The sequence below is a fragment of the Entelurus aequoreus genome, linkage group LG26, assembly GCF_033978785.1.
Source record: "Entelurus aequoreus isolate RoL-2023_Sb linkage group LG26, RoL_Eaeq_v1.1, whole genome shotgun sequence".
Lineage (NCBI taxonomy): Eukaryota > Metazoa > Chordata > Actinopteri > Syngnathiformes > Syngnathidae > Entelurus > Entelurus aequoreus.
This window is the reverse complement of record NC_084756.1, coordinates 29,291,860-29,311,859: the sequence shown is the minus strand read 5'-3', so window position 1 is coordinate 29,311,859 and position 20,000 is coordinate 29,291,860. Positions and strand designations below refer to the sequence as shown.

The 20,000-nt window shown below is 35.7% G+C and overlaps 1 protein-coding gene across 2 annotated transcripts in view; it reads left to right on the top strand.

The window, feature by feature from the left end:
- LOC133643496 (cadherin-22-like) overlaps positions 1–20,000 on the top strand; it is a 1,271,581-nt gene that overhangs the window by 1,234,070 nt on the left and 17,511 nt on the right. For both annotated transcript variants that reach the window (XM_062038118.1, XM_062038117.1), the window contains exons 14-15: positions 7,555–7,704; positions 7,928–8,029. In XM_062038118.1, the coding sequence (XP_061894102.1) occupies positions 7,555–7,704; positions 7,928–8,029 (252 nt within the window). The remainder of the gene's footprint in view (positions 1–7,554; positions 7,705–7,927; positions 8,030–20,000) is intronic.

The following is a 20,000-nucleotide window of genomic DNA, read 5'->3' as shown; positions in this document are numbered from 1 at the left end:
AAAGAGAAAGTAAGCAGATATTTAACAATAAATGAACAAGTAGATTAATAATCAATTTTTTACCACTTGTCCTTAATAATTTTGACAAAATAATAGAATGATAAATGACACAATATGTTACTGCATATGTCAGCAGACTAAATTAGGAGCTTTTGTTTACTTACTTACTACTAAAAGACAAGTTGTCTCGTACGTTCACTATTTTATTTAAGGACAAACTTGCAATAATAAACATATGTTTAATGAACCGTAAGATTTTTTTGGTAAAATAAAGCCAATACTGCCTTTTTTTGCGGTCCCCTTTATTTAGAAAATAATTTTGGTACCGGTACCAGTACCAAAATATTGATACCTGGACATCACCAACAGTAATAAAGAGCAAGGTAGCAACATGAGCTGACAAATTGCTACAGTTGATATATAATGAGAAGACATTTTGTCAATATTTTACAAGCCTAATGAGTCTGTGCAGTGGGTGTGCCAGCCTATAACACGAGTATAGTAACTAGAGTACACAAAGCCTAATGAGGCTGGGTACGGTGCTAACATTCTACCGGTTGGTATGCCAACATACAGCAAGATATCAACTTGAGTACACCCTGTGAAGTGCATTATGCTATGCCTTGACCATACTATAATCAGGTACTACTTCAAAGGCCTAATTATGATGTAAAAATGCTCACCGTTGCTATGCCGACACAGAGGAGGACAGTAACTTGAGGGCAGAAAGCACAAAAGCACACACATGAGGATTATACTCAGGTACAATTTCAAAAATCGGAAATGGGACACAGGATAATATGCAAACGTGTCGGCAGCTCATACGCTAAAAGATAAGCATTAAGATAAACACAAAGTACATCATGAGTAATGAGTACCTCAGGTAATATTTCAAAAGCCTGCAAAAACGCTGAAATGCTAACAGTAGGTAAGACTGAGTTTTATTAATAAATTGAAGATGGAAAAAAAAACAGTTATGCTAATAACATAAAGTTGAGATTTAGAGAGGGAAACCGTGTAAAAGTCAAGAGGACATGTTCAGGGGCGTAATGTTCCCGTGCACAGGCGTTAAGAGAGAGAGATTGTCCGGCGTGTGCCTAGAGGAGCACGAGAGCGGCATGGATAATGACGATGTACGTTCTGGAAGATGGATTGCTTGATATCTGCAATGCAAGTGTGCCCACAAAGCCGCTCGCGAGTCTATTTGTCAAAGCCTCGAGGGGGGGGGGGGGGGGGGGGGGGGGGGGGGGTGTACTCATCCATCTATCTTTGTCTCTGCGGAAAGGTTTCATATACAAAGCGGCGACGTTTAATTTCTGGTCATTCTGGTCATTTTCCAGGCGGTATTTGTTTGAGGGAGGGAGAGGGGGGAAAAAAATGTGTTCATAAAAGAACAGCTGTAAAATCATGTTGATGGTACACCGGCTTGTCATGAAGAATCATTTGGTACCACCAACTACTGCACTGCAAAAAGTCAGTGTTCAAAAACAAAAAATAAATAAATAAAAATTAGGGGTATTTACTTTGAACAGTGATGTCCGCAGGTCATTTTTTAATGGCCCCACGGCCCATTTTAAAATACGATTAAAAAATTAAAAACATAAAAAGTGGTATGAAAGAGCAAACAGTGAAATGTAACAAGAAAATGTTGCAATGTTGACTCTAATAACACAAAGCTGCCATGCAGGCTGTTTCTTTCTTTAAAAAATAATAATGAATCAAAATCAATGTTATTATGAATTATTGACCTATCCAAGGCTCCAATTACGTCACATTAAATATTGCAACTTTGAGATATTTTTTGGGGAAAATGTTGAATATTTTGTGTTTGCCATATAAAAAATTGAGCTTTTTTTTTTTTTTTTTTAAAGAAGGGCCTAAAACGAACAAAAAACATAGACAACAATACAACGTATAATTGACGGATAGATCTGAAGTTGATCTCAAGATTATTGTGTTAAAGTTAACAGTAAAAAAAATGCATAATTTATTTTTTTAACACTTTAATGAGTAGGACCCTTTTGGATCCCCAATAATTTTTGATTTGTTTTTAAGTGTCATTGCTCAAAAATAATAATGAATTAAAATCAATGGTGTTATTGACCTTTTTAGGGCTCCAATTATTATATAATCTGAAATATCCTCTTAAAAAATTTTATTGGGTGAAAATATTGCATATTTTGTGTTTTTTTTTCCATAAAAAAACTGGGTTTCTTGACAAAAAGAGCATACGACTTAAATCTTTAAAAACGTTATATTGACAGATAACCTAATGTTGATCTAGAAATAATAATACTGAATAATGACACATTTTAAATATTTTTTGGACCAAAACCCTTTGGGGTCCCCGGGATCAAGCCTGAGTGGAGGCCTTAATGTACATTTTTTATACATATATTGTATTGGTTTTTAAAATAAAAAAATATCAAAATGGCCCCCGCTTGCTTTGATTTTTCAGTGTGCGGCCCTCAGTGGAAAAAGTTTGGACATCCCTGAACTAAGCAAAATTATCTGCCAATAGAACAAGAAAATTTGGCTTGTCAAGACTTTCCAAAACAAGTAAAATTAGCTAACCTCAATGAACCCAAAAATACCTTTAAAATAAGTATATTCTCACTAATAACAAGTGCACTTTTCTTGGTAGAAAAAAAAAATTGACCTTTTTGCTCAATATGTTGAAAAATGTTCTTAAATTAAGTAAATTATTTTTTTTTCATGCTTGAAGTAAGAAATTATTACTTAGTTTTATACTTGTGAGTGTTGATGACAGCTTTGCAACAGTTGATATTCTAGTTTCAAGCATGTTTTACTCAATATAGGTCATCAATTCTCAGCAACAAGCTGTAATATCTTACTGAGATAATTTAGGACCAAAACCCTTAAAACAAGTAAAACACTCTAACATAAAATCTGCTTAGTGAAAAGAATGATCTTATCAGACAGAAAATAAGCAAATATCACCCTTATTTGAGATATTTAATCTTACTTAGATTAAAGTTTTTGCAATGTGCTCCCTTAGACTCGGGGAACAGGAATATTTGACAATGCTGATGCATTACAGCAGGGTTTCTTAACCTTTTTGACCTCGGGGCCCAACTTTTCCACTACAGAGGAGCCTGGGGCCCACTCAAAAATTAACACTAAATTAGAAATCTTACTCTTGATTTTAATCCTATTCAAAAATTACAAATAAATACATTCAAACTACAATTAAGTATCAATAATTTACAATATATATGTTTCTTTAATAAACTGTCATTAAAGTTAAAGTGCAAATGAAAATACAGGTTTATCACTTTAGTTTTAATTTTTGCCCTTGAGAAAATTTGGTAACACTTTAGTATGGGGAACATATTCACCATTACCGTATTTTTCGGAGTATAAGTCGCACCGGAGTATAAGTCGCACCTGCCGAAAATGCATAATAAAGAAGGAAAAAAAACATATATAAGTCGCACTGGAGTATGTCGCATTTTTTGGGGAAATTTATTTCATAAAACCCAACACCAAAAATAGATATTTGAAAGGCAATTTAAAATAAATAAAGAATAGTAAACAACAGGCTGAATAAGTGTACGTTATATGAGGCATAAATAACCAACTGAGAACGTGCCTGGTATGTTAACGTAACATATTATGGTAAGAGTCATTCAAATAACTATAACATATAGAACATGCTATACGTTTACCAAACAATCTGTCACTCCTAATCGCTAAATCCCATGAAATCTTATACGTCTAGTCTCTTACGTGAATGAGCTAAATAATAATATTTGATATTTTACGCTAATGTGTTAATAATTTCACACATAAATCGCTCCTGAGTATAAGTCGCACCCCCGGCCAAACTTTGAAAAAAACTGCGACTTATAGTCCGAAAAATACGGTAATTAGTTGCTTATGTTATGTGGACACTAGGGGAACATATAAGGGTTAGGGTTAGGGTTGGGGTTACTAATAAGCAATAATTCTGAGGTTATTGAGGGAAGACTCTTAGTTAATGGCTTACTGGTTGTACAATAAGGCCATGCAAAATAAGGCATTAATAAGTACTTAATAATTGTCATGATCTGTGGTCTGGATCATGTTTTGTTATTTTTTGTTAGTTCCTGTTTGCGCTCCCTTGTTTGTTTTAGTTTCCATGACGACTTATTAGTTTCACCTGCCTCATGTGTTGGGGACACGCACTTGCTCTAATCAGGAGATTATTATTTAAGCCTGTCGTTGCCAGTTAGTCGGCATGGCGACATTGTTCTTTTCATGCTCTGTTCATGTTTGTATTCTTGCGATTGCTCCTTTCATGCCATGCCAAGTAAGTTTTGTTTATTCATGCCACAGTTAGCGAGTTTTTGTTTTGCCCTGTCCATAGTTTACGCTAAGTGTTAGTTCATGTTTCATGTCCTTAGTTGTTTGCCTTAGCTTTCGCGTACGTTAGGCACGCTCGCCTTCGGGTTGTTTTCTGGGTTTTTTTGTACCCTTTTAAATTTTAATAATTAAGTTCGTTCCTACCTGCTACCGTTGTCCGGAAAAGTCAGTTTGCGTCCTGGGAGAACAATCCTCGCAGTAAGCTGCGAAAACCACTATGGTAAGTGTATATTGTGTTTTTTTTAAAATGTTGTTTGAAATAAATAAAAAAAAAAAAAATAATAAAAAAAAAGCTGCGAAAACCCCCTCGTCATGACAGAATGTCGCCAGCCCGACTAACTGGCAACGACAGGCTTAAATAATAATATCCTGATTAGAGCAGGTGAAACTAATAAGTCGTCAAACTAAAACAAACAAGGGAGCGCAAACAGGAACTAAAAGAGTCAAAAAAATAACAAAACATAATCCAGACCACAGATCATGACAATAATGACTAATTAAGAGCCAATATGTTACTAATGTGCATGTTAATAAGCAAGTAATTAATGGTGAATATGTGTTCCCCATACTAAAGTGTTACCGAAAATGTTCTATGGCTTTTTCTTCTGTTTGTTTGATATTGTCGTTACTGCCACAAGTGGTGGAAAACTGTATTGCAACTTAGTACCGCTGCGGCCCGTACGGACCACAGCGGAGAAACCGATATTTTTTGGCGGCCATCTCGGAAACACTCGCAGCCCAGCAATAGGACCCTATGGCTAAGAAACACAACATTATGGGATGTCTTAAATGTAACTTTATTTCACAACTATATAGGGACGCTAAATTATCACTTTTGCCAATGAGGCAATAATCCTGATTTTGTCGTTAGCTAGTGTGCAGGATTAACAGATTGAAAACTCCATCAAAATATACAGCATAAAACACTATTGTATTATATTATAGTGAATATCATATTTCAAATATTGTTTTTGTCTTAATGCATATTCAAGAGCATAACCCTACTTGATTTGAATAAATATTCTGTAATTTCAAATTTACGGGATATTAACCATACCATGTTTCCCCAAATTGTGGCCAGCCTTTTGTCAAGCGTTGACATGCGATCCGTCGTGGAAGACGCAGGTTATTGTGATTTTTAGGATGCAGATGAACGAGGTAGGAGCGTGAGATAAAAAGGGCTATTTATCGATAAATGAACCAAAACGCGAGAGCAACAAGAAGAGCTTTGCACGGACAGACTATGAAGAAAATAAAACAAGACAAAACTGCTGAAACCCAGCAAAGCATTCACAGGAAATGTGGAGCTGACGGCGTCTACAAAGTAGTGCATGTTAGGTTTAGCATCAAAAAGCTCCACTGTTGTCCAATGAAACGATAACAACTGTCAAGGAATGTTGGTGACGAACCCCAAAGTGCAGAGATGGCAGGCTTGATGCAGGAAAACGTGACTTTAATGTCCAAAAGAAATACAGGAAAACAGGAACCAGGAACCAGGCAACAGGAATCAAGGAGAACTGGAGAGAGCAATCAGAAACCAGGAAACCGGATACAAAATACGAGGAACTAGGAGACAGCAAACCGCAAACAGCTAGCAATACTCCAGCACTGACTGGAGGGCGAGGCAGGTATATATAGTAGCCTGATTGGCAATTTCCACCAGGTGTGCCAGACTGCCAATCAGGGACAGTTGAGGGAAACAAGCGCTCCGGGAGACGTGCAGGAAAAGAAACCGAAATAAGAGCGCTGACAGGAAATAAAACACAGAGAAAAACCAGAACATAACCAAACTGCCAGTGACAAGCCTGACAACATCATCAATGTCCCGACAACGAAGGTAGAAAAAGGAACAACTTAGATAGTCTTGATTGCGAACAGAAAACAGGTAAGGGGAAATGCTGTGGGACAGGAGTGAAGCAGCCCCGGGAAAACACCAACCAAACCGGGAAAGCCGCCAAAATAAAAGCACGGGACAGGAACTAACACAAAACACCCGGAGAACACTAACAAAACCCTACATAGTGAATTTGCAAACAGCTAAAACTATACACAACCAAACTACAATCTGCTACCCAATAATATACAACAATTATTCTCAACAAAAGAGGAGAAATATAACCTTAGAGAAAAATGAAATTTAAAACATTTGTACGCACGTACAACACTTAAGACCTTCAGTAGATCAGTATGTGGAATTAAATTATGGAATGGATTAAGCAAAGAAATCAAACGATGTACTAATATGATCTACTTCAAGAAAGTCTTCAAACTTAAAGTGTTTACAAAGTACAAAGAAGAAGAACCATGATAAACATTCTGAATTTATTCCATCCATCCATTCATTTTCTAGATAATCTTACTTATCTCACCATATGAAATATAACTTACTCCACTAATTATTATTTATTTATTTATTTATTTTTATTGTTAATACTTATGGAGCACACTGAGAACAGGAAGTGAACAAAAGTTTTAGCAACTTTTATGTAAAGGAAAAGAGGTAGGATTAAATAAGCTCTGCTTCTTCCTACTCCTTTTCGAACATGTTGAATAGAGAAACTGGAAATTGTGATGTATCATGTTGTATGCATGCATGTTGCAAATAAACTCAAACTCAACTCAATTCAATTCAACTCAACTCAACTCAACTCAACCCAACATAAAGGCATGGACTAGTGTAACTAGCCGTAACAGAATGCTCCCCCCCCCAACAAAACAGATACCAGACATTCTAGAAAACAAAAAGAAAAAAAAATGTCTAAAGTAACGGGAGGGCGGAGGGAGGACTTGACGGTGGGTCAATCAATCAATCAATCAATGTTTATTTATATAGCCCTAAATCACAAGTGTCTCAAAGGGCTGCACAAGCCACAACGACATCCTCGGTACAGAGCCCACATACGGGCAAAGAAAAACTCACCCCAGTGAGCCTGGCCATATGTCCTCGCAACCAGCGGGGAAGAGTCATATGGCGAGGCGGGCAACCACGGAACGGCCTGGTGTAAGACTCAAAGAGGGAGAAAATGTTTTCGATGGCATCGTTAATATAGCTGTGATATTATTACATTTTACTATAAGAAGGTGTTACTCTGTACAAACCAATTCATTCTCAGTGAATACAAATGCAAGACTATTAATGACACACTGTTCATTATTTTTGATCTGCGTCTCCCTTGCATGACCACCCAGACACCACGGCTGGCATCCGGACGCAGCGCTCGGGCTTCAACCGCCACGAGCAGAACGTCTACTTCCTGCCCATCCTGGTGGTGGACAGCGGCCCCCCCTCCCTCAGCTCCACGGGCACCCTGACCATTCACATCTGTGGCTGTGACACAGGTGTGCACGAGACCATTAACAGCAATCACCATCATCATCAACACTGGAAGGTCATCTGTGTTGTTTGGGTTTGTCTGTCAGCTGCCGGTATTTGTGAACCCCCTACCATCTCACCCCTCAAAATGTGCCTGGAGCCACGCTGGATGGCTTTTAATCAGCGTACTGGATGGTGTTTTTCCGATGTACACTAATGGCATCTCTTTTTTTTTTCCGCCCCACATAGAGGGAGCCATCCAGTCCTGCAATGCCACTGCCTATGTAATGAGTGCAGCTCTGAGCCCGGGGGCACTTATAGCTCTGCTGGTGTGCATGCTCATCCTTATAGGTAAGCAGCTGGATGAATGGGTGAATGGACTTAGGAATGCATGGACTGTGGATATACAAGGGGATACATGCATGTGTATCTTTTAGAAATCAGTTCAGCTACTTAGCTTATAAGCTATGAACTGTAAGAGGGGTGTCAGGTTCAAACACTGATGACATCTATTAAACAAGGCAAGAGGCAAAGAATCAAACAGAGACAGAATTAAATTTGGACTCAATATATTGAGGAGAGTCGCCTTTACACTGTACCCTTGTACTGTATCTTAGCACGCTCTGCCAAAATATTGCATGCCTCCTTCTTTTATTTTGGACCCTCCCCGACCACCTGGCCATCGCTGTTTCCAAAGGACCAAGGTCGCAAAAAAGTTCACAGAAAAGGTCGTAAACAATTCACAGAAAAGGTCAGTTCAAAAAGAGTTCCATAAAATAGTTCAAAAAGAGTTTGTAAAATACTTCAAAAAAAGTTCCATAAAATAGTTCAAAAAGACTTCGTAAAATACTTCAAAAAGAGGTCCATAAAATAGTTCAAAAAGAGTTCGTCTGGAAATTGGGCAGATCCTGTCATCTCTCCGCTTTGAAGTCCTTGGGCCAGAACAACATCCTTCTGTTGATAACCATACATGAGAGAAAACAGAAAACCCTTCATGTGGCTCTCCCCCTTACATTGTGGAGTTTTACCAGCATTCTTCTTGGTAGGTTTCAAAGACAGCACCCGTCCCCCTGCTAGGAACTCACTTCAACACAAAGTATTGTGATGATTTAGATAGAACAATTCTGACAAGGGGCTGGTGAAAGGTTTATACTGTAAAAAAAACTAGGGCTGTCAACTATAAATTTGGCTACAGTTCACTTGTTACAGATGAGCCACAAACGAGCAGAAATGGACAAAAAAAAGGCTACGTTATGGAAATATCAGGTTTAAAGCCATAGCAAGTTGTTTTCCCGCGAAAACAAAGGACTATTTTTGCCGGGAACGACACCACTGCAGCGAACGCCTGCTGTTCAGAGGTGGGTGGTGCTTCACCTCCGTGTTTAGATAACAGTTAAGGTGCAGTGATAACATAACATTTAGATCAGGGGTGGCAAACATAGACATCTTATAAGTAGACGCAGCATCGAGCGCTACTGCCTATTGGCGCTAACGAGAAGCATTATACAAACCTCAATTCTAGCCTGATTTAGCTTTAATACTTTTGACATGTGTTTGGGGTCATTGTCCTGTTGGAACACCCAACTACGCCCAAGACCCAACCTCCGGGCTGATGATTTTAGGTTGTCCTGAAGAATTTGGAGGTAATCCTCCTTTTTCATTGTCCCATTTACTCTCTGTAAAGCACCAGTTCCATTGGCAGCAAAACAGGCCCAGAGCATAATACTACCACCACCATGCTTGACGGTAGGGATGATGTTCCTGGGATTGAAGGCCTCACCTTTTCTCCTCCATGGGTATTGTGGCCAAACAGCTCAATTTTTGTTTCATCTAACACAGGGGTCACCAACGTGGTGCCCGCGGGTACCAGGTAGCCCGTAAGGACCAGATGAGTCGCCCGCTGGCCTGTTGTAAAAATAGCTCAAATAGCAGCACTTACCAGTGAGCTGCCTCTATTTTTTAAATTGTATTTATTTCCTAGCAAGCTGGTCTCGCTTTGCTCGACATTTTTAATTCTAAGAGAGACAAAACTCAAATAGAATTTGAAAATCCAAGAAAATATTTTAAAGACTTGGTCTTCACTTGTTTAAATAAATTCATAATTTGTTTTACTTTGCTTCTTATAACTTTCAGAAAGACAATTTTGGAGAAAAAATACAACCTTAAAAATGATTTTAGGATTTTTAAACACATTTACCTTTTTAATTCCTTCCTCTTCTTTCCTGACAATTTAAATCAATGTTCAAGTAAAAAAAAATGTTTTTATTGTAAAGAATAATAAATCAATTTTGATTTAATTCTTCATTTTAGCTTCTGTTTTTTCGATGAAGAATATTTGTGAAATATTTCTTCAAACTTATTATGATTAAAAATTTTTAAAAAAATTCTGGCAAATCTAGAAAATCTGTAGAATCAAATTTAAATCTTATTTCAAAGTCTTTTGAATTTCTTTTAAAATTTTTGTTCTGGAAAATCTAGAAGAAATAATTATTTGTCTTTGTTAGAAATATAGCTTGGTCCAATTTGTTATATATTCTAACAAAGTGTAGATTGGATTGTAACCTATTCAAAACATGTCATCAAAATTCTAAAATTAATCTTAATCAGGAAAAATTACTAATGTTCCATAAATTATTTTTTTAATTTTAAAAAAAATATTCAAATTAGCTAGTTTTTCTCTTCTTTTTGTCGGTTTAATTTTGAATTTTAAAGAGTCGAAATTGAAGATAAACTATGTTTCAAAATGTAATTGTCATTTTTTTCATGTTTTCTCCTCTTTTGAACCGTTCAATTATTATTAATAATAACATAGAGTTAAAGGTAAATTGAGCAAATTGGCTATTTCTGGAAATGTATTTAAGTGTGTATCAAACTGGTAGCCCTTCGCATTAATCAGTACCCAAGAAGTAGCTCTTGGTTTCAAAAAGGTTGGTGACCCCTGATCTAACATCACATGGACAAATATAAGACCTTCTGGAGGAAAGTTCTGTGGTCAGATGAAACAAAAATTGAGCTGTTTGAGCGTCTAATTGTCTTTATGCAACACACCTTGCACACTCACACGTTTGGAGCTAACATTTTTGAAAATATGCAACTTTATCGACATTATTTGTCATTAAGAATTTGTCATGTTTCCTTCTTCCGCAGTATGAAAGATGTATGAGTGTCACGTACTAAAAGGCAGAGATGTGGACGCGGCTTTGCGGCTGACAGGCCTCGGATTGGTGGAATATTGACAATTTATTAATAATCATCTTTATAGTAGGCAAAATATTCCGCGCTTACATTTATATTTAAGATTTAGATTTAGGTTTAACATTTAGGTTTAGATTAACATTTAGCGAACACATTTTGTATTTAAGATTCAACCTTTGTGTTTGGATTCAACATTTAGATTTAGGTTTAATATTTAGATTGAGATTTAAAATGTAGATTTACCATTTAGATTTAGATTTAACAGTGAGGTTTATATTTAACATTTTGCGCTCACATTCAGATTTAGAATTAAGATCTCGATATAGATTTGACATTTAGGTTTAGTTGTAACATTTAGATTTAGATTTAACATATACATTTAGATTTAGGTGTAACATTTAGGTTTAGATTTAACATTTGGATTTGGATTTAAAACTTAGATTTAACATTTAGATTTACATTTAATATTTAGATGTATTTTGAGTCAACATTCTATAAATATTCATTTTTACAGTAGGCAAACGATTTAGCGCTTTCTTTTAGATTTAGATTTAAGATTTAGATTTAGGTTTAACATTTATGTTTAGATTTAACATTTAGTGCTCAAATGTATATTTAAGATTTAAACTTTGTGTTTGGAATCAACATTTAGATTTAGGTTTAATATTTAGATTTAGATTCAAAATTTAGATTTAGATTTAACATTTGGATTTGGATTTAATATTTAGATTTAACATTTAGATTTACATGTAATATTTAGATATCATATTTAGAGTCAACATTCTACGAATATTCATCTTTACAGTAGGCAAAAGATTTAGCGCTTACTTTTAGATTTAGATTTAAGATTTAGATTTAAGTTGAGCATTTATGTTTAGATTTAACATTTAGCGCTCAAATGTATATTTAAGATTTAAACATGGTGTTTGGAATCAACATTTAGATTTAGGTTTAATATTTACATTTAGATTCACAATTTAGATTTAGATTTAACATTTGGATTTGGATTTAAAACTTCGATTTAACATTTAGATTTACATTTAATATTTAGATGTATTTAGAGTCAACATTCTATAAATATTCATTTTTACAGTAGGCAAACGATTTAGTGCTTTCTTTTATATTTAGATTTAAGATTTAGATTTAAGTTAACATTTAGCGCTCAAATGTATATTTAAGATTTAAACTTTGTGTTTGGAATCAACATTTACATTTAGGTTTAATATTTAGATTTAGATTCAAAATTTAGATTTAACATTTAGGTTTACATTTAACATTTTGCGCTCACATTCAGATTTAGAATGAAGATTTAGATATAGATTTGACATTTAAGTTTAGATGTAACATTTTGATTTAGATTGAACATATACATTTAGATTTGGGTGTAACATTTAGGTTTTGTTTTAACATTTGGATTTGGATTTAAGATTTAGATTTATATTTAACATTTAGATATAATATTTAGTGCAGGGGTGTCAAATGTACGGGATGAGTTTGCTAAGTATAAAAATTAGCCAACATTTTTTAATTAAATAAACTGCTGTTATAAATGTGTCCACTAGAGGTCGCAATAGCAATTATTTGTATCTTCGTATATGATGCTACATATTTAAAAAAAAAAAAAAATCATATGATGTTAGTGCGCCAGTCGAGGAAAATGAGCAAACTACATAAATAACATCCTGTAATTTGATTTTCATATTATTTTTTATCTTGATATATTGAAAATGAACACCAATGAGTTGACCGATGAACATTATCACATCATTTATTCAGAAAGTATAAATAGCGACAAATAAAGATAGAATACTATTAACTGCAACATGCAAGTGTAAAAAAAAAACCAACAACATTATGATTACATTTTTAGAATGTGCTTGTTCTATTTTTAAACAAAGAAAACAATCCGAAGTTGTCTTTATTTTGAAGTTATCGTGCCGTGATTTTACCAGTCCGGCCCACTTGGGAGTAGATTTTTCTCCACGTGGCCCCCCGATCTAAAATGAGTTTGACACCCCTGGTTTTGAGTCAACATTTAATTTAAACATAAATGTGATGGAAATGAGCTAAATGTATGAAAACGTGAGTTAAATGTGAGAAAAGTGAGCTAAATGGGAGAAATATGTCTGCTACAAAAGTGTGACTGAAATTTTAGACCTTGTCCACACGAACACGGATACTCTTGTCAAAGTGTATTGATTGATTGATTGAGACTTTTATTAGTAGGTTGCACAGTGAAGTACATATTCCGTACAATTGACCACTAAATGGTAACACCCCAATAAGTTTTTCAACTTGTTTAAGTCGGGGTCCACTTAAATTGATTCATGATACAACTTTGACAAGACATGTTGCTATATGTCATAAGAAAGGTCCAACATTATCTCTTCTTTGTATCCGTATTTAACATCAGATCGTGAAGTTAACGTACCTGTGTTGGTTCCGTTTGTGTAGACGGAGCTCGAACGTGTGTGCGCATATAACGCGCCTAAGCAACTAAAAATAAACATGATGTATGTTTCTTCCTCCTTGTTAGTGTGTGCTGATGTGAAAGACATTACAATATGCACGTCATTGCACATGTATATATATATATATATATATATCACTTTATTGATGATTAAATGCATTATAACTCCACCAAAGTTTTGCAGCGGCACACGCACGTCCGTGCACTTTGGCACTTAACTACCGTAATTTCCGGACTATAAGCCGCACCTGACTATAAGCCGCACCAGCTAAATTTAGGGGAAAATACAGATTGCTCCATATATAAGCCGCACCCGACTATAAGCCGCAGGGTTTTGATGTGTAATTACTAGGGATGTCCGATAATGGCTTTTTGCCGATATCCGATATTCCGATATTGTCCAACTCTTTAATTACCGATACCGATATCAACCGTTACCGATATCAACCGATATATACAGTCGTGGAATTAACACATTATTATGTCTAATTTGGACAACCAGGTATGGTGAAGATAAGGTACTTTTAAAAAAATAAAATAAAATAAAATAAGATAAATAAATTAAAAACATTTTCTTGAATAAAAAAGAAAGTAAAACAATATAAAAACAGTTACATAGAAACTAGTAATTAATGAAAATGAGTAACATTAACTGTTAAAGGTTAGTACTATTAGTGGACCAGCAGCACGCACAATCATGTGTGCTTACGGACTGTATCCCTTGCAGACTGTATTGATATATATTGATATATAATGTAGGAACCATAATATTAATAACAGAAAGAAACAACCCTTTTGTGTGAATGAGGAGGGAGGTTTTTTGGGTTGGTGCATTAATTGTAAGTGTATCTTGTGTTTTTTATGTTGATTTAATTAAAAAAAAAAAAAAAAAAAAAACACAAAAAAAAAACGATACCGATAATAAAAAAACATTTTAACGCATTTATAGGCCGATAATATCGGCAGGCCGATGTAATTACCGTAGTATATAGGGGTTCCTGCTACCACGGAGGGGATTGTCGGGACAGAGATGACTGTTTGGGAACACAAAGCGTCCCATTTATTAACAATAAATCTTTCAATCATTCAATCAAACTTTCACATCTTTGACATGGCGAACAGCATTCGTGCAGAGTACAAATAATACAACGGTGCAATGTAATACAAAGTGCTCGCCTGTACGTTATCAAAAAAACCAGCCTACCGGTATATGAAAAGTCAGTCTTTAATCATTGTGTCATCGTCTTCCTCCTGCGTACTAAAACCACCGAAATCTTCTTCGTCGGTGTCGGAGAAGAACAGGCCGTAAATAAGCCGCACCCTTGTATAAGCCGCAGGGACCAGAACGAGGGGAAAAAGTAGCAGCTTATAGTCCGGAAATTACGGTATTCCTTGACTCCTTGTTAGTGCTAGCTTTTTAGGACAGGGGGGGCTTAGCCCCCAGGAGATGCACAGGATACGTGCGAACGTAGCGCACAAGCACATTTAACTTTATAAATAACCAGGATCTTCATGATGCATTTCAGGCTAACTAGCTAACTAAGTAGCAGCATTGTTTTAGAGCGGGAATGTAACTTTTTGTCAAACCCAGACCTGGTGTAAAGTGGAGCTAATACATTTTACTACAAGCAGTGATGAATACTTACTTTCTTTAAAAAGTTTCTTATGTCCATTTTGCATCCGTTCACGTTCTTGTTCTGCAGTGCTGTGTGCTAATGTGCTTCGTACACCTGCAGGACCGCAAGCAAGGTCGCGGAGAAAATGCGGACTGGATTTTGAGTGATGTGGGCATTTTGTATGTGAACAAGTTCAAGGACCGCAAGCAAGGTCGGAGAGAAAAAGCGGACTGGATTTTGAGTGATGGGGGCATTTTCTATATGAACAAGTGGAATGGATTGGATACCGACGCACTAAAGGGGCTCTCTACCTTACGCTATGAAGTGAGGGGAAACAGAGTGAATAATGACAGGTTATATGATTATTTATTTCAACTCATATTCAGGCCACTTTATAATGAATATGTCGCCATGTATTTGTAAAAAATAAAATAGATTTTTTTTTTTTTTTTTTTTTTTTTTAACACCAAATTATTTAGGGGGGCTTAAGAATATTTTAAAACAGGCCTAGCAACGCCAATGGTGTGCGCTAATATTAGAAATAATGTAATATGCACAGGTAATATATGATTAAATGTGTTATATTTCCACAAGTGTTCATAATGTTCCCAGGCTCTGTTTAAGTGGAATGTGCATGGCATTGTATGTCTTGTAGGGTTGTACGGTATACCGGTATTAGTATAGTACCGCGATACTAATGAATCATATTCGGTACTATACCCCACCCCCCCCCCGTCGTCGTCGTCACGTTGTGTCATTGCTGGTTTACGAGCAGACGAGCATGTTCGGCAGCGCACAATCACAGAGTACTTACAAGCAGACACTGTCTGTAGACAGAAAAGGGAGAACGGACGCATTTTGGCTTAAAAAACTAACGATAAAGGTGAAGTTATAACACTGAAACGCCCTCAGGAAGAGGTGCTTTAAGACGAGCTAGCAGCTAAAGTCCGTCCGGAGACTGCAGTGTTTTAGCTACTTCTAAATCACTAATCCTCGCCTCCATGGCGACAAATAAAGTAAGTTGCTTACAAGTATCATCCCTGCAGGACGAGGAATAGCTAAACATGCTTCACTACACACCGTAGCTCACCGGCGTCAAAATGTAAACAAACACCATTGGTGGATCTACACCTGACATCCACTGTAATGATACCAAGTACAGCAGCGTATCTAGTCGATACTACTATGATTACATCAATATTTTTCATCATCACAACATCTTTAATTTTTTAAAAAATTTGTATTATATTAATAAACTCCGAAAATATGTCACATCAGGACGTATGATCCTGTAACTACTTGGTATCAAATTGATACCCAAATTTGTGGTATCATCCAAAACTAACGTAAAGCATCAAAACAACAGAAGAATAAGTGATTATTACATTTTAACAGAAGTATAGATAGAACATGTTAAAAAAGAGAGTAAGCAGATATTAACAGTAAATGAACAAGTGAATTAATAATTCATTTTCTACCACTTGTCCTTAATCATTTTGACAAAATAATATCATGGAAAATGACACAATATGTCACTGCATATGTCAGCAGACTAAATTAGGAGCCTTTGTTTGCTTACTTACTAATACAAGACAAGTTGTCTTGTATGTTCAGTATTTTATTTAAGGACAAAATTGCAATAATAAACATATGTTTAATGTACCCTACGATTTTTTGTCAAAATAAAGTCAATAATGCCATTTTTTGTGGTCCCCTTTATTTAGAAAAGTATCGACATACATTTTGGCACCGGTACCAAAATATTGGTATCGGGACAACACTAATGTCTAGTATCTCAAAATAAACATAATAATAAACAATATAATAATGCCACCAATCATAATTATCCCCTCAATTCCCCCCTAAAAATGGATTAACTCGCTGGAATATAAAGACAATATAACATACATCCATAAACCTGGATACATATGAAAAAGTGCAATATATTTATCTGTACAGTAATCTATTTATTTATATCTGCACCTTATTGCTCTTCTATCCTGCACTACAATGAGCTAATGCAACAAAATGTCGTTCTTATCTGTACTGTAAAGTCCAAATTTGAATGACGATAAAAAGTCTTAGTCTAAGTTTAAGTCTAAGTCAGCTGTGGCGGCTTTTCCAGGCTTCTGATTGGACAAACACATGCATGACAGCAGGTGTATGCATTTGTGAGTAGACAGAGACCATTTCGAAACAACGTTTTTGTGGACGGAGATCGTCTTAACGCCGGATACGCGTTTTTGAAACTGTCCGAGTTCGTGTGGACATGCCACCTCATATATAGGTTCTAGGGGTGTGGGAAAAAAATCAATTCGAATTCGATTCGCGATTCTCACGTTGTGCGATTCAGAATCGATTCTCATTTTTAAAAAAATCTTTTTTTTTTCTTGATTTTTTCTTTTCTTTTTTTTTTTTTTCCTTTTTTTTCTAAATTAATCAATCCAACAAAACAATACACAGCAATACCATATCAATGCAATCCAATTCCAAAACCAAACCCGACCCAGCAACACTCAGAACCGCAATAAACAGAGCAATTGAGAGGAGACACAAACACCACACAGAACAAACCAAAAGTAGTGAAACAAAAATGAATATTATCAACAACAGTATCAATTAGAGATGTCCGATAATATCGGCCTGCCGATATTATCGGCCGATATATGCGTTAAAATGTAATATCGGAAATTATCGGTATCGTTTTTTTAATTATCGGTATCGTTTTTTGTTTTTTTTTATTAAATCAACATAAAAAACACAAGATACACTTACAATTAGTGCACCAACCCAAAAAACCTCCCTCCCCCATTTACACTCATTCACACAAAAGGGTTGTTTCTTTCTGTTATTAATATTCTGGTTCCTACATTATATATCAATATATATCAATACAGTCTGCAAGGGATACAGTCCGTAAGCACACATGATTGTGCGTGTTGCTGGTCCACTAATAGTACTAACCTTTAACAGTTAATTTTACTCATTTTCATTCATTACTAGTTTCTATGTAACTGTTTTTATATTGTTGTACTTTATTTTTTATTCAAGAAAATGTTTTTAATGTATTTATTTTATTTTACTAATTTTTTTAAAAAGTACCTTATCTTCACCATACATGGTTGTCCAAATTAGGCATAATAATGTGTTAATTCCACATATCGGTTGATATCGGTATCGGTTGATATCGGTATCGGTAATTAAAGAGTTGGACAATATCGGAATATCGGATATCGGCAAAAAGCCATTATCGGACATCCCTAGTATCAATATTAGTTACAATTTCAACATAGCAGCGATTAAAAATCCCTCATTGACATTATCATTAGACATTTATAAAAATTAAAAAAAGGAACAATAGTGTCACAGTGGCTTACAACTTGCATCGCATCTCATAAGCTTGACAACACACTGTGTCCAATATTTTCACAAAGATAAAATAAGTCATATTTTTGGTTCATTTAATAGTTAAACAAATGTACATTATTGCAATCAGTTGATAAAACATTGTCCTTTACAATTATAAAAGCTTTTTACCAAAATCTACTACTCTGCTTGCATGTCAGCAGACTGGGGTAGATCCTGATGAATCTATGTATTCCATGAATAGAGAATCCTTTGAATCGGGAAAATATCGTTTTTGGATCGAGAATCGTGTTGAATCGGAAAAAAAAATCGATATTGAATCGAATCGTGGGACACCCAAAGATTCACAGCCCTAATATGTTCTCTTTAAAACCGTGAAAAATAACATCCACAGCTGTCTCAGCATGTACACAAAGCAACTCTCCCATGGAATCTTAACCATTGTTTTCCCTGCGCTCGCCAGTCACGACGCATTTAACAGACTCTTTGGACTGTTGTAATTATAGAACTCTTCAAGCAGGGACGAACACAAAAAATTTCAAAAATGCTAGTGTTGATAAAAAGTCCACTAACAAAGTGCAGTTTAAATTTTTTTTTTTTTTCATGAGCCATAAAGCAACCATAAATGATTTGTACAGTATGCATTACATACTGTACATTACCTTTTTGCACTATATTAATTTTAAAGATGTCCGATAATATCGGACTGCCGATATTATCGGCCGATAAATGCTTTAAAATGTAATATCGGGAATTATCGGTATCTGTTTCAAAAAGTAAAATGTATGCCTTTTTAAAACGCCGCTGTGTACACGGACGTAGGGAGAAGTACAGAGCGCCAATAAACCTTAAAGGCACTGCCTTTGCGTGCCGGCCCGATCACATATTATCTACGGCTTTTCACGCACACAAGTGAATGCAAGGCATACTTGGTCAACAGCCATACAGGTCACACTGAGGGTGGCCGTATGAACAACTTTACACTGTTACAAATATGCGCCACACTGTGAACCCACACCAAACAAGAATGACAAACACGTTTCGGGGAGAACATCCGCACCGTAACAGAACATAAACACAACAGAACAAATACGCAGAACCCCTTGCAGCACTAACTCGTCTGGGACGCTACAATATACACCCCCCGCTAACCCCCCCCAACCCCGCCCACCTCAACCTCTTCATGCTCGCTCAGGGAGAACATGTGCCAAATTCCAAGCTGCTGTTTTGAGGCATGTTAAAAAAAAAATGCACTTTATGACTTCATAATAAATATGGCAGTGCCATGTTGGCATTTTTTTCCATAACTGAGTTGATTTATTTTGGAAAACACATCACAAACTAATTAGGCATAATAATGTGTTAATTCCACGACTGTATATATCGGTATCGGTTGATATGGAATCGGTAATTAAGAGTAGGACAATATCGGATATCAGCAAAAAAGCCATTATCGGACATCTCTAATTTATTTGTTTTATTATGTGTTGTCAACTTTGTGCATTTTTTTTAATGTCATTGCCTGAAATAAATGGAAAAAAATGAAAATAAATTTGCTATTTTTATAAAATAATAACCTTTTTCAGCCTGCCATCTTAAGTGCAGTCATGTAAAATGTCAGCAAAAACGCAAAAAAACTCATTTTTAAACATTCAATTCACCTAAAATGATAATT